General features: G+C 23.2%; 1 protein-coding gene across 7 annotated transcripts in view; it reads right to left on the bottom strand.

Annotated features, from left to right (window-relative positions):
- LOC122499947 (FH1/FH2 domain-containing protein 3) overlaps positions 1–17,219 on the bottom strand; it is a 207,183-nt gene that overhangs the window by 84,328 nt on the left and 105,636 nt on the right. The window contains exon 1 of one of the 7 annotated variants that reach the window (XM_043608892.1): positions 15,559–15,859. The exons of the other annotated variants lie outside the window; for them this stretch is intronic. Coding sequence (XP_043464827.1) covers positions 15,559–15,572 — 14 coding nt within the window. The 5' untranslated portion in view covers positions 15,573–15,859. Of the gene's footprint in view, positions 1–15,558; positions 15,860–17,219 lie in introns of those variants that run through there. 7 annotated transcript variants of the gene reach the window in all.

Genomic DNA, 17,219 nt, shown 5'->3' on the forward strand with positions numbered 1-17,219 from the left:
TCGCTTTGTCGCACTTTTTCCCCAATTTGAAAATATTTTTACAAAATTTAATATATATTCTCTCTCCGTGTATTACTTGAAGTTTTTATTTTCTAATAATAATAAAGAATTTCGGAATAATTGAAATTTCGTGAAATTGAATATTGTAAACAAATGGATTGGAAAATTGCCAAAGAACTTTTTCGAAAATTATTAAAAATAATTTATATAAAGTAAAATTGTAGTTAAAAATTTTTGAAAATAATAATTGAATTGAAATTATGAAAATAATGTTGAAGATGTACAATAATCTTATAATATAAAATAATGATTTAATTACTTGGACATCTTTAATTATTATAAAATATGAAGAAATCGATCACTCCGAGTCGAAGACTCGGAGTTATCGATATCTTCATGTTTTATAGTTATAAAAAAATTTAATAAACTAAAATTTCATTCATTTCATTCATTGTAAAAAATAACACTAAAATTGATTATTTTAATCTTTTTTTGGTGTTAATTTAATCTGCAACACTTTTTAATACCTCATGATTTACTGTGTTACGAAAATAATAGAATCCCTGTAAAAATTACATTATTTATGAAAATTATTGAATGATTGCGAAGAAATCCTTATAAATAATAAAATTCTTCACCGACATTCAATTATTTTCTAAAATTTTAATACAATTCTTGTCAAAATTTCAATTATTTTCCAAAATTTTCCTCAATTCGATGATTTTTAATATCTATTTTAATAAAATTTTTCAAAAGAATTCAAAAATTTTTATAAAATTTTACGCAAACATTTAATTATTTTCATAAAATAATAAAATTTTCACAGGAATTCAATTATTTACAAATTTATTATAAATTTCTTCGCAATAATTGAATTCCTGTGAAATTTTTATTATTTTATGAAAATAATTAAATGTTTGCGTAAAATTTTATAAAAATTTTTGAATTCTTTTGAAAAATTTTATTAAAATAGATATTAAAAATCATCGAATTGAGGAAAATTTTGGAAAATAATTGAAATTTTGACAAGAATTGTATTAAAATTTTAGAAAATAATTGAATGTCAGTGAAGAATTTTATTATTTATAAGGATAATTAAAATTTTGGCGAGAATTTTTTGAAATTATTGAACATAATTGAATTCTTTTGACGAATTTTAATAAAATTTACTGAACAACAGTATTGCGAAAAAATTTATAAACAATTTGTAAATAGTTGAATTTCTGTGAAATTTTTATTAGTTATGAAAATAAATAATCAAAATAATCACTGATAAGAATTTATTTCTCTTTCATAAAGTTACAATGAAAAAAAATGTATTTGATTCAAATAACCGATTAATTGACTCTTATTAATTAAATATTTACTTGAATCAAATAATATTTATTGGAGTCAATTAAATGGTATTTTAATAATTTGAATCAATAATTTCAGTATTTGAATCAAATATGAATTAAACCATTTAATTGACTTCAATAAATATTATTTGATTAAAGTAAATATTTAATTGATAATAGTCAAGTACTCGGTTACTTGGATCAAATAATTTTTTTTCAGTGTATGAATTAAAAGTTATATAAATAGAGAAGGGATGATGAATATTAAAGAGAATAAAGAGTAAAAAAAAAGAAAATAACAATCTTTTAAAGAAACCAATTGGAGAGAATTGTTGACTAAATAAATATGAATGGCTAAATTTTGTAGTTGTGTTTGAAAATTAGTTGAACTTGTATTTGGAAAGTTATGTCGTAAATGTTGGTTTAACTCTCTTATCTTAGTTCAAGGTAACAAATACTTTAAATTAAGATACAGAGCTATATTCCAGTTTTTGTGGTGTGGTACCATCTGGTAAATTCTCCCACCCTCCATATACTCTATTTCGTATATATATTTCAAGTTGAGCAAGTTTCATTCTACATAGAGAACATTGCTTCCTGATCTTAACACTTTCCCTAGCGTTGCACAAAATTGCCAATCGACCCTGTTACTACCACCACCACCACCACCATAGCAATAGCTACTATCCGATGTCGTATAGCTATTGGCGATATCCCGATAAATCTCCGGAAAAGCAATGAGTGGAAGCAGTAAATTGGATACGGACGGAAACACGATGAATCGTCCTATGCGAACACGAAGAGTTCAATGTGCAATTCGAACGGGAATTCGCACACTTGGTTCAGAAACAAAAAAAAAAAAAAAGAACGATTGAACCTCAAAGAATCGCCAAATGGCAATCAGTTTCCTCAAACAATCTGATTTAAATATTACACACGAAGAGATATTTTAAATTTTTTCCCCTATATTTACTCCTCCGATAATTGATTTCACTTTTAAAACAAACAGAAAAAATTATTTAAATAAAAGATATTTTGATTCTTCCGTTCGACCTAAAAAAATTATTATTATTTAATGAAATCGTTCTTCGTCTCAAAAAATAAGAAAACTTGTCATGCGAACTACAATAGAAAAAGAATACGCAAAAACCTAGTTATCCCTTTTCTCCCAAAAGGAACTTGAAAAAGAGCAAAAAAGCAAAAAAAGCATTTACAAAGGAGAACATTTGAAACGAATGAAAATACGCTTCAAATGGCTTTAAAAACGACACATCTCGGAAAAGAATCTATTTTCCACTTGAATCATCTTCAAATTATGACCTTTTCTTTTCTTCCACATTAACACGAACTATTTTCTCTGGAAATGCAAGAAATTTTCGACTCTTCAGTGCGAAACAATAATATAATTTTTCTTTATTTTCGCAAACTCGATAGAATTTTAACATAATGAAATTAAAATGAAATTGCCACATTAAACAAAGAGAGGAAGAAAAGAAAAAATGACTTTAACAAGGCATGTAATGGCACTGAAGCAGAAAATTAATTCCTTTTCCAACAATAAGTGAATCCAACTATAAAATAATGAAAGGTTTATAATTGTCCTTTCTTTCTTAACCAATATATTAGGAAATTGCAAAATGAGTCATTATTTTTAATTGTCTGCTAAAGTTTATTGCAAACTTTATATTTTTATACATTTTATTATAACAAAAATAGAATTAAATAGAAAAAAGGCAATTAATTGAACATTTTTAATATTCAACATCAAAAATTAATAATCTAATTTCTTCAATTATTAATATAATTAATCTAACACTTTAATTAATTACAAATTTTGTACTCGATAATTAATTTTAAAAAAGTAGCAAAAAGTAGCTTAAAGACAGAAAAAGGGATTAAAAAAGTAAACAAATTAAACTTCACGACTCAATTTTTCGTAATTTTTTTAATTGCATTCAAAAATAGAATAATTTTTTAAAACAAATATTTAAATACCTATTTATTTGATCTGCAGGAATTAAATATTTCAAATGATATTAAAAATAATTGATATCCTGCTATGATATTAAAAATCATTGAATTAGGAAAAATTTGTGAAAATAATTGAATCGTTTTAAAGAATTTTGTTAAAATTTTTAAAATTTTTTTGAAGAATTTTAATAAAATTAAAATAAAATTGAATTCCTTGCGAAAAATTTTATTATTTATGAAAATTATTGAATTTTTTAGAAGAAGTGTATTAAAATTTGTGAACACAATTAAATTCTTTCGAAGAATTTTATTATTTATTAAAATAATTCATTTCTGAATTTCTGATTCAAAAAATTTGTTTCTTATTAAAATTTGTGAGAAAAATTAAATTCTTTCCAAGAATTTAATAAAAATTGTATTAAAAATTATTGAATTCCGGCAGTAAAAATATGTTAATATTTTTGAAAATAATTAAATTTTAGAAAAAAAATTTATTATTTACAAAGATAATTGAAATTATGAAGAGAATCTTTTAAAATTTTTGAACATAATTAAATTTCTCTGACTAATTTTAATACTTTTGAAAATAATTGTATTCCTGCAACGATTATTATTAAAATTTTAAAAAATAATTGAATTCCTGAAAAGAATTTTATTATTTATAAAAATAATTGAATTCCTGAGAAGAATTTTATTATTTATAAAAATAATTCAATTCCTGAGAAGAATTTTATTATTTATAAAAATAATTGAATTCTTGGGAAAAATTAAAGAAAAATGTATTAAAACAATTGATTTTTTCTAAAAATATTAGGAAAAAATTTTGTTTTAAATAATTGAATCGTTTTAAAGAATTTTATTAAAATTAAGAAAAAGAATTGAATTCTTTGGGCAAAATTTTATTATTTATGAAAATAATTCAATTCTTTAGAAGAAGTATTTATGACAATAATTAAAAGTTTGCGTAGAATTTAATTATTTTTTTTAGATAGGTATAACTGAATTCTTTTGAAAAATTTTATTAAAATTTTTTAAAATTTCTAAATTTTAGAGAGAATTAAAAAAAATTTTTAAACATAATTAAATTTTGCAAAGAATTTCATTACTTTGGAAAATAATTGAATTTCTCCAATCATTTGCAACTTATCCAAAATTCTATTTCTTTTAGTGTTTTTAAAAAATTTTAATTTTAAAAAAACAAAAAAATACTTTCTAAGATTGTCCTTACAATTTTTAAATTTTGTCTGGCTTAAGTCGACTTTTACTACTGATTTTAATATTTTATTTAAACTCTGTTTTGTATGATTTTTTTAATTTGCTTTTATAAAAAATAATTTCTAAGCTTGTTATTATTTGTTTCATTATATTTACAATGTTGTCTGACTAAAATCGACTTTTACTACTAATATTAATGTTTTAAGTGTTTTTTGAACAATTTTGAGTAATTTCCTATATTTTGTCTTTAAAAAATGTACTTTTAAGCTTGTTATTATCATATTTAATATATTTGCAATCTTGTCTGACTAAAATCGACTTTTGCTACGTATATTTATATTTTAACCGGTATTTAAACAATTTTGAGTAATTTTCATATTTTGTTTTTAAAAAACGAACTTTCTAAGCTTCTTACTATTTGTTTCATTATATTTACAATTTTGTCTGACTAGTACAACCTTTTACTACTAATATTATTGTTATAAGTGGTTTTTAAACAGTTTTGTATCATTTTTCTATTATTGATTTTAAAAAAATACTTTCTAAGCTTATTATTATGTTTTTCACAGTATTCACAATTTTGTCTGACTAAAATCGACTTTTACTACTAATACTGAAATTTTAATTGTTATTTAAACAATTTTCTATAATGTTCTTATTTTTTTTTTCTTAAAAAGTATACTTTTTAAGTTTGTTATAATCATTTTCAATGTTATAATCATTTTCAATTTCAAATAATATTAAAATTTATTAACAAACTATGAGTTCTTTAAAACTTTAAATTAAATTCATTAAAAATTTAAATTTTCTGAGATTAAAAAAAATAGAAATTCTGCAAAGAAATTTATCAAAATTTTTAAGAATAATTGTGAATTCTGATATTTTAATAAAATTTTATTGAAAATAATTGAATTCTTGCGAAGAATTTTATTAAAATTTATAAGAAATAGTCTTTGCTTTTTTCACGGAATTCATTTAAAATTGTATTAAAAATAATTAATTAAAATTGAAATTTTTACGAGAATTTAAAAAAATTTTTGAATATAAATAAATTTCTGCGAAGCATATTATTATTTATTAAATTAATTGAATTCCTAAAAATAAAGATATTGTTTATGAAAATAATTGAATTCTTCAAAAGAATTTTATGAAAATAATTGAATCCCTTGTAAATTAAATGTTTGACTAGAAACTAATTTAATTTGTTTAAAACAGTTTATTAAAATTTGTGAAAATAATTAAATTCTTTCGAGGAATTTTATTATTTATGAAAATAATAGAATTCTGGTCACAAAAATTTGTTAATATTTTTGAAAATAATTGAATTCTTGGGAAGAATTTTCTAAAAATCTATTTAAATAATTGATTTTCTTCGAAAAATATTAGGAAAATTCTGTTTTAAATAATTGAATTCCTGTTAAAATCTTTTTTATTTATGAAAATAATTGAATGAAATTTTTTTATTAAAATAATAGTCTTGTATTATTAATATAATTAATAAATTAAAACTTTAATTACTCAATAAAAACAAAATATTAATTAACTAAATAATATTAAAATATTCAATCTTTTTTCTTTAATATTTTTTTTGTTTTTTTTTTAATTATCTCTTGTGTTTAAATTAAAAACTGTTTCAAGTGCATCTTATAATTTTATGTACTATGTAAAAACAAGGTTGTTGTCTCATCTAGTTACCGTGTTAGGTGCCTCGGCACAAGTGTTCGCGTTCACTCTTCCGCCTCAAACTATATGACTTTATCTTCAGTTTATCCCACATATTGCGTTAAAGCCATCAGGTAGAAACAATATTCCCTTCCCAACAAAAATTATTTACTGCAAATACATTTTGTTATCAAACATTCATATTGCTGAGACATATATTATTATCGAACAAGCTTTCAAAAAAAAAAGAAGAATGAAACTGGTTTATTTTGCAATCAAATTCTATCAAGATAATATATTATCATTATCAATAATATAAATAATATATAAATAATAATTATATGCTGGAAATAGTAAAATAAAAATCTAAATAGAAAATAAAAAAAAAAATTCTGAAAAAAACCAGCTGAAGAAAACAAAGCAAAATAAAATTGTTTTTCAACTAACAACGAATGTCATTTTCCCTCAGATTTTATTGACTCGATTTACATATTTATTTTTGAGAACGTAAACGACTTGTGTCAAGGTTGAAACTTTCATATTTCACTAACATGCTTATTTTTGACTCGAAACATATATTTAAAGAAACTATTGCATTATTTCGTTCCTTATAGAAAAACATTGGTGATTCCCCACGAAGTGTTAACTTTTGACTGCGGTAACTTTTTTTAAAAGAATTCATTTTTTTTTTGAAAATTTTCTACGTAGATTATTATTAATATTTTATTATTTTTCAAAAAGTGACCACTAAGTGAAGAATCATCCATATAATAAATAAAATTATCTAAATTATTAGCGTTAAAAATAATTTTTTTTGTCAGAGTCGAAAAAAGAAAGACAAAAATAAATTAAAAATAATAATTGCAAATTCGGCAGTGACTGAAATTTAACACTCAAGTTAAATTGTGTAGAGGACCCTCCTCCTCCTCCACCTACTCATCCAACTTCGAAGAGCGAGAAAGTCATAAATCACTCTGAAATTAACCCCTCTAATTGGTCTTTGACTACCTAAATCAAACTTGACAAAGAGAATGCGGCTTTATTAACGTGTCCTCAACATATAAAGCAAATTGAAATTCCCTACAATCCAAAGTCACCAGAGTGCAAATGAGAAATTTGTCACACAAATAATAACAACTCTCGAAACTATTATTTCTATGTAAAAGAAAACCAACATTTTAAGTGGAAGCAGTTAAATTTTTCCTCATTTATAATCTTTAGAGAGTAACATTTTTTTTTTTTTTTTTTTTTTTTTTTTTTTTTGTAGTTTATATTAGTTTTTAGAATACATTTTTATGTAACAAATAGATTTTTTTCTTTACATAAAACGTGTTATAATAATATGTTTACGACTTGTCGACACTTTACAAATTTTATTGCACTGTCTTTTATATACAATATTCAACTCTGTAGTTTGCAATTTTACGATAAATTACCGCTAGCGAAATAAAAAGAGAGAAAAAAATTATTTTTCAACAAAACAAACATATAATTTAGATGTTATTATTTCCTGAAAAGAATTGAACAGTGGAAATAATCTATTAACTGTATAAAATATTTATTATTTCGTAATATTCTTTAAATAACCACAATGACTATCAACCTTATTCAGCAAATAAAATAGAAATTAAAAAATAAATCGGATTCGCTTGAATTTTATTTCGCGGAGGTTTTCGGGGTCAATGATTACGAATCTGGCATTGGATTTTTAAAATTCAAAATGGCGGATCCAATATGGAGGACGATGAAATTAAAAATCAATAAAATTTGCTTGAATTTTTTTTTTGGGGTACAGTTTTTCTGCCGATATCAAAATTGAAACAAAAAAAGAAACAAAACATTGCTTCGCAACATTTTAATTCGTTTTTTGACTCAATTTTGATATCCTTAAAAAAACTGTAGGGGTCGCTGATTACGAATATGTTGTCAGATCTTTAAAATTCAAAATGGCGGATCTAATATGGCGGAAATGACAATAAAAATTCGTGGGATTTGCATGAAAGTTGTCACTTATAAGGAGAATAATTTAATTCTTGCGACGAATTTTATAAAAAATTTCGAACTGATTTCTTTCGACTAATTTTATGCAAATTCTAACTTAAATTATTGAATTCCTGAGAAATTTTTATTATTCATAAAAATAATTGAATTTTTGCCAAGATTTTTACAAGAAATTTTTTAAATAATTGAATTCTGTTTGGAAATTTTATGAAAATAGTAAATATTGAAAATCATTGAATTGCGAAAAGTTTTTAAAAATAATTAAATTTTACAAAGAGTTCTATTAAAATTTTCGAGAATAATTGAATGTCTATGTGGCATTTTATTATTACATTTTTTTTGAAAATAATTGAACTCCTAAAAATCATTTAATTATTTATGAATATAATTGAATTCTTGCTAACGATTTTATTGGAATTTTTAAAAATAATAGAATTTCCAAGAAGAAAGTTATTACTTTTCAAAATAATTGAATTCTTGTGATGAATATTGTTATTTATGAAAATAATTGAATTTTGCAAAGAATTTTATTAAAATGCTTTAAAATAATTGAAATTTTCGGAAATAATTTTTTTATTTATCGACATAATTAAATTCTTTCGAAGAATTATTTATGTAAATAATTGAATTCTCGGGAAGAATTTTATTAAAATCTGAAAAAATAATTGAATTATTTTAAAGAAAATTTAATTAAAATTATTGTATTTAAAATAATTGATTTCTTTCGAACAATTTTATTAAAACATTTCAAAATAATTGAATTCCTGTTAAAAATTCTAATATTTTTGTAAATAATTGAATTCTTCCAAAGAATTTAAACAACACATTTTTTCAAATAATTGATTTTATCGAGGAATTGAAATTAAATTATTAAGAATAATTACATTTCTTGAGCAATTCCTATAAAATTGTAATAAAAATAATTGAAATCCTGCGATGAATTTTAATATTTATAAAAATAATTAAATTCTTGCAACGAAGTTTATTTAAATTTTTAAAAATAATTTAATTCCTGAGAAGAATTTTATTTCTAAAAATTATTGAATTTCTGAGAAGAATTTTATTATTTCAAAAAATAATTGAATCCTAAGAAGAATTTTATTCTTAATGAAAATAATTAAATTCTTCTAAACAATTTTATTAAAATTTTTCAGAATAGTGGCATTTTTTGTGTATTTTATTTAAAATTATATTAAAAATACTTGAAATCCTGCGATGAGTTTTAACATTTATAAAAATAATTGAATTCTTGCAACAATTATTATTAACATTTTTTTTTAATAATTGAAATCCTGCGATAAATTTTATTATTTATAAAAAAAAATAATTGAATTCTTGCAACGAAAAGTATATTAAAATTTTTAAAAATAATTGAATTCTTGAGAAGAATTTTATTATTTATAAAAATTAAAAATAATTAAATCCAAAGAAGAATTTTATTATTAATAAAAATAATTGAATTCTTGCAAAAACTTTATTACAATTTTTTTTTGTAAATAAATTAATTCTTTCGAAGAATTTTCATAAAATTTTTTAGAATAATTAAAATAATTTAATAAAAATATTTAAAATAATTTAATAATAATTTACGAGGAAGTAATTGAATAGTTGCAAAGAATTTTATTAAAATTTTCAAAATAATTGAATTCTTTATAAGAATTTAATAAAAATTGTTTTAAATAATTAATTTTTTCGAAATATAATAAATATTATGAAAATTTGTATTTAAATAATTGAATTCTTGTGGAATACTTTATTTGTGAAAGTAATTGAATTTTTCAATTATTATTTTAAAATAGTATTAAAAATAGTTGAAATTCTTCGATGAATTTTATTATTTATGATAATAATTGGATTTTTGCTTAGAATTTTATAAAAAAATTTTTTAAAAAATTGAATTTCCATGAAAAATGTTATTAATATATTAGTGAAAGTAATTGAATTATTGTAGAAATTTTATTATTTGTGAAAATAATTGAATTCCTGTCAAAATTTTATTTCTTACGAAAATAATTGAATTTTGGATGAATTTTATAATTTTTTTTTTAAATAATTGAATTCTTTTGCGAAATTTTATTAAAATAGTGACTATTGAAAATAATTTAATTTCAAACATTTTTTTAAAATAATTGAATAGTTCTAAAGAATTTGATTACAATTTTTGAGAATAGTTTTTTGATTTCTAGTATTTCTAGTAGTGCGAATCCTGCGATTAATAAATAATTTTATCGTCCGCCATATTGAATCCGCCATTTTGAATTTTAAAAATCTGACTTCGAATTCATAATTAGCATTCATTAGCCAATTATTTAGCCTTGAAGCATAATATTGAGCTCAATTATTTAGATAAAACCAGAAGTTCCTTAAACTAAATCGAAAAATAACAAAACTTGATCAACATCGTTTCAAATTTATCAAAATAGATCCCACTAATGATCCTATAAATGCGGAACCAGTTCAATGAAAATTAAACCGAAAATTTCTCATTTACTGCGCCGACACATAGAAAAGAAAAGATTGATTAGTTTTTGATTTTTTTTTTATCGCAGGAGTCGGAAATATGAAAAAAAAGAAACCCTTGGGCGATTCAATGAACCCGACAACGACACTTTATAAACCCCCCACGTCGCATCGAGAAATAGACAAGTCACGGTCCATGATCATGCTGCACGCTGCCATAAGTATCTACATATCCTCCGCGAGTGAAAGTCAAGGAAACGATCTCTATGCATCCACAAGGAATGTTTTTAAGCTGATGTGCTTGTGAATAGATTTAATTTCATTCGATTCTCCGCAACATCCGACGAATGTACTTTACTTCCCAAACATCTTCTTTATGTTTTTCTTTGCACTATTAATTTCAGAACAATAGCAAATCATTTCCAAGACTATTTATAAGGCTCTATAATAACGAGAATCTCAAAAAGTTTGTTAAGAATTCTTTCATAATTATTTTAGTATTATTTTTCAATTCATCTATTCAAAATAAATAAAAGTGTAAATTTTTTTTCGTCTTACGAATTTTTTAGGGTCTTTACCTCCCACTTTTCTCATAATTCTGACGTGTCAGGCAATTTTTGACCTCGGGATCGTGTTTAGAGGCCCAAAATACTCTGAAAACCACTCCCATGTCGAAAATTTGAAAAAAAAATTTTTTGGATCTCTACCCCCACTTTTTTCAAAATTCTCAATTTTTTTTGTCTTACGCATAAGGGTTTTAAACTGCGCGTTTTAAACTTTAATGTAAGACCTTAGGGAAGTCTCTAGCACTTCAGATTAAAGAGGAAAAAAAATTAAAAACCTCCAAAAAATTAGTTTTTACCCCCACTAACTATTAGATACTTAAATTACACGTAAAATTACCATTAAAATAAATCAAATATCATTAAAGGATGAAAAATATTTTTTAAATAATGTTAATTTTATAATGAAACATCAAGGCGTGCTCAAAATTTTTTCCTCGTGTTTCTTGAAAATTATTATTAACTTTTTTTGTTCAAGGCTTAATTTTAAAAAAATTTTAACACATCTAGTGTCTTAGAGAAAATGTTATAATTATTAAATTTAAGAATACATCAAAATTAGAGTTAAGAATAATTAAAAAAATTCTTTTTGGATTTTAAAAACGTTGTTTCATATTCGAAATTTATCAGAAAATACAAAATAATTTAGTAACTAGTAGCTACTAGCTACACAAGAAATAAATTCACATTTTAGGAAATATTACGAATCAATCAGACACGTTGAACTGTTCATAAATTTTTTGCACCGACATAAATGTCGACTATAAATAACTATGTATAATTTCCAAAAATTCTTTTATCAAAAATGATTTTAAATCTTTATGCATGTCATTATTCTTATCAATGATTTATTATTCTATTATGAAAATAATAATAATAGTAATAAAAAAATAGTTGCCTATTTTTATTTCACATCTCTTCATTTTATGGATATTTCAATTCGAATCACACTTTATTAACTGTTTTTATAGTGATGCGTAATAATTCAGTATTAAAAGAAGAAAACTTATCTGATATGTAGAGTAATTAACTTGATTCTAAAGTGTTCTTTTTTTTCTTTTTTTCTTTTAATGAGCCATATCTGAAGTTTATCATGCAGTTTAATCGCTTCTTTAAAGTTTAAAAACATGAAATATACATCATACAACTGAAATTTCCATTATATGCGCTTAAAGTTTTCTTTTTAGGATTATAATATATAATTAGATTTAAAAAAACACGTTGTTTCAAAAGGATTTGATTAAAAAACGTAAGAAGTATTAAGGTCATGTCTCGGATAATAAGCGACATCACTTTGTTACTAATTTTGACGCCGTTATTTTGGATCAACTTTTTTCTAATTTTTATCTAATTAAAATTTTAAACTGAAACTAATTGAAATTCAAAATTAAACTAATTGAAACTAATTGAAAATAAAATTAAAATTAATTGAAATTAAAATTGAAACTAACTGAAACTTAAATTCAAACTAATTCAAACTAAAATTAAAACTAAAATTGAAACTAACTGAAACTAAAATTAAAACTAATTGAAACTATAAAACTGAAAGTAATTGGAATTAAAATTGAAGCTAATTGAAACTAATTGCAACTGTAAAACTGAAGCTAATTAAAATTTAAGACTAAAATTGAAACTGAAACTGTTAAATTGAAATTATTTTTAACTAAAATTAAAACTAATCAAAACTAAAATTAAAACTAATTGAAACTATAATTCAAACTAATTAAAACTGAAATTGAAAATAATTGAAACTATATAACTGAAACTAAATAGAATTAAAATTGAAGCTAATTGAAACTAAAATTAAAACTAATTGAAACTAAAGTTGAAACTGAAACTGTAAAATTTTAATTATTTTTAACTAAAATTGAAATTATTTTTAACTAATATTAAAATTAATTGAAACTAAAATTGAAACTGAAATTAAAATTAATTGAAACAAAAAATTGAAATGAGTTTTAACTAAAATTAAAACAAATTGAAACAAAAATTGAAACTGAAATTGAAACTATAAAATTGAAATTATTTTTAACTCAAATTGAAACTAAAATTGAAACTAAAACTGTGAAATTGAAATTATTTTTGACTAAAATTAAAATTATTTTTAACTAATATTAAAACTAATTGAAACTAACATCAAAACTAATTGAAACTAAAATTCAAACTGAAATTAAAATTAATTGAAACAAAAAATTGAATTTATTTTTAACTGAAATTAAAACTAATCGAAACTAAAATTGAAACCAATTAACCAAAATTAAAAATAATTAAAACTATAATACTGAAACTAATTAGAATTAAATTTAAAGCTATAATTGAAACTAATTGCAACTGTAAAACTGAAGCTTATTAAAACTAACATTGAAAATAATTGAAACTAAATTAAAATTTATTGAATAAAACTATTAATAAAATTGAATTAATTAATAAAATTGAAACTAATTAAAAGTATAAAATTGAGACTAATGAAAACTAATTGAAACTAGAATTTAAATTAATTCAATCTAAGATTTGAACCAATTTAAACTAAAATTAAAACTAATTGAAACTTAAATTGAAAAGTAACAGAAATTGAAAGTAATTGAAACTATAAAATTGAAATTAATGTTGACTAAAATTAAAACAAATTGAAACTAAAATTGAAACTATAACTCTTAAATTGAAATTATTTTTAACTAAAATTAAAACTAATCGAAACTAAAATTAAAACTAATTGAAACTAAAATTGAAACCAATTGAAACTGAAATGAAAACGAATTGAAACTATAAAACTAAAACTAATTGGAATTTTAATTCAAACTAATTGCAACTATTAAACTGAAACTAATTGGAATTAAAATTGAAGCCAAATTAAAGTAATTGAAACTAAAAATTGAGACTAATTGTAAATAATTGAAACTAGAATTGAAACTAATTTAAACAAATTAAATCGAAACTAATTAAAACCAGAAGAAAACTGCGGAATTGTTATAAATAAATACAAATCTTTATATTTTAAGATATTTTTTAATAACCCAATCTAGAACGTAAAAGAAATTGTGCCGAAGATAAGAAGCCTCATAAATATTGCTAACAATTACCGTAGAGCTGCTTGTCTTGAGTAAATTCAAAAAGATCATAATTTTTACCAAAATTTTGACATGATAAAAGCGTTATTATTATAGTTACTATTATTTTAGCGTTAAATATCAAAAAGAAAAAAGTTCTGGGAAAATTTTTCATAAAACGCTAGTCATAGTTAAAAATTATCGGCAGGCGCACACAATAGGTTTAAACTTTAAAGGATAATTGAAAACCTGTCATCTAATATCAATTTTCCACAAAAGACGCTCACTTGAGAGGGAAATCGATTTTAACTCGGGAAACGCGACAAGCAGCTGAAATAGTTTCTGCTGAACGTTCATTCCAATTATTCAAACGCACATTCGTGGTCCACGTACTCCAGTGTGTTCACCTGTTGCATTCCTCATGACGCGCAACGCACACCACAGAATCCCTCGCTAACAGTGTCAATTTAATCTCACATTTCTATGAAAATTCACCATCACACACAATATGTGATTGTAAATTAACTGTACAATTAATTTTTCCATCAAAAAACAAATTTTTATGCAGTAAAAGTTACTTCTATAGTAAAACATTTCTGATAACTTTTAATAAAATTTTTGATGATCTTAGTCAAAAAGTAAAGTAAGATTTATTTTTTATAGTGAAAAATATAAAGTAACTTTTACTACTTTTATAGTAAAACATTTCTGGTTACTTTTACTACTTTTGGAGTAAATTTTGCTACGTTCGAAGTAAAGTTTACTACGTTCATAAAACATATTTATAAAAATTGGTAAAATTTACTTCGAACGTAGCAAAGTTTACTCCAAACGTAGTAAAAGTTATGAGAAATGTTTTACTATAAATGTAGTAAAAGTTACTTTATATTTTTCACTAGAAAATAAATCTTACTTTACTTTTTGACTAAGATCATCATACAAGAAGAACTAGAACCATTTTTAATTGGATTTTAATCATTGGATTGATTTTACTCCCTAAAAATAAAATGAGTTTTAAGAATTTTAGAATCAATCATTTTTAACAGATTCAAGAGAGTTAGTTTCAAATTTTTAATTATTTTGCAATTTCAAGATGTAGACGGTTTCAGATTTCGATTTTTCTTCGCAACTTCAACGGAAATACAAAACAGAAGAATAAAAATCACCTTATTTCGCAACTAAAGATTCCGTAGGTTTTACTCAAGTTAATTTCAACTTTTAAAAAACCGATTCTTTACGGATATTTAAACCTAATAATCAACAACTTTTTGAAATAATAATTTTGTTATAAAAAGAATTTACCAGTAGGGTGGCATTTCGTTTCCTCACTCTCATTTCCACTGCAGAGAGAATTATTCTTTGCAACTTAAGGAAACTTTATGCAAACAAATAATAATCACGCACTCAACTATAATCACTGCACAAAAAATGTTACCCACAAGTAAAAAATATTAACTGTCAACATAACCGATTATTATTATTATTAATTCATGGAATAATGATGGAATAATTGATGGAATTATTTGTTGAAAGAAAGAAACAGAAGGAAGATCTCGTTAGTGTTTAAAAACTCGACTCGGCGGTTAGACTCGAGGTCTAAACAGTGACTGGCTATATAGGATGGTTTCTTGTCGGAGGGTCCCGCGATCGCCGGTCGTGGTCGTCACAATAGAAACACGGGTGGGAGATCAAAACACAAGAAGAGACTATAGTATACACTGGAATACAGTGATTGTGAACGTCTGCACGCATGCAACGAGGTAAATACTTATCGAGAGATAAACAATGTTTACCTTTCCTTACTTGATTAATATATAAAAAAATGTTTTTCAAATCATTTTCATGTACAGAGCTGTAAATCTAAATTATACTATCAAGTTGATGATTCTTTAATGATTCTTGAATTTTTAATTCTTGGAAATTAATGCAAAACTTTTCCAACAAGAAGAATATGAGATTTATCGTTTATTATAAAGTTGGATCAAAAAGTTCGTGGTATGAAGAAGATAGCGTACAACGTTTTCAAGATCGTACAAAAATCTTAATTAGAATTAGAGACAGACAAAGTAACAATTATAAAATTCACAGTTTTCTTCAAAGTATCAAGTTGATACTAAAGTGAATCAAATTGACAGTAAAAATTTAGATCAATTTTTGATTTGATACACATTTTTGGTATCAATTCATTGCAATTTGATACTTTTAAGCTAACAGTGTTTCATTTGATGATCAAGAAAAAGAAACTTACGAAAACTTGAAATAATCAGTCAATTTACAATAAAATATCGAATACTCACGAAAACTGACGAATGTATACGAATTTTTCCACATAAACCATATAAACGAATTTTTCTCTTACCTGCAACAGAAAAGGGATTAAATTAAAAAATAATAAACAGTATTATAAAGATATATAAAAATATATAAAGATATATTTGTTGAATGGTGTGAAAATCAATATCACATGTGTGTTTGATTCAATGGGATTTCTGTTGAATGTTTGCTTCAATCTTTTTAACGCAGTTTTGTGTTATGTTCCCTATAAGGAAGCGTGTTAGCTTGCATCGTCTGATGCGGCAAGAAACAACACGAAGGGAAATCGTAAGGTTTGTTTTAGGATCACGAATTTCTCACCAGAAGCTGTTCAACTGGCTACATAAGCCTAAGAGAAAGACGATGCACCGCAAAACAACTGGACGTATTTCCTGTACAAGGGTGGATGCGGGTAAATGCGTCTCGTTAATCTCGGGTTGTTAACCGTGCCCGTAGATGCCTATCTCTCTTAGTTTCTATTGCTGACGAATGATTCGACGACTGTTGCTTAAAGGACCTACTGACTCTCCTTGAGTTTGCTTCACATATAAAATAAGGTGCGTTGACAGAAATGAAAAATAACACAAGTCTTATCAAAAATCCGAATCTTTGAACATTAGCCAAAAGTTGTAGATTTTAAGTTAACGCAA

This window comes from Leptopilina heterotoma, unplaced genomic scaffold, assembly GCF_015476425.1.
Source record: "Leptopilina heterotoma isolate Lh14 unplaced genomic scaffold, ASM1547642v1 Lhet_0, whole genome shotgun sequence".
NCBI classification, from domain to species: domain Eukaryota; kingdom Metazoa; phylum Arthropoda; class Insecta; order Hymenoptera; family Figitidae; genus Leptopilina; species Leptopilina heterotoma.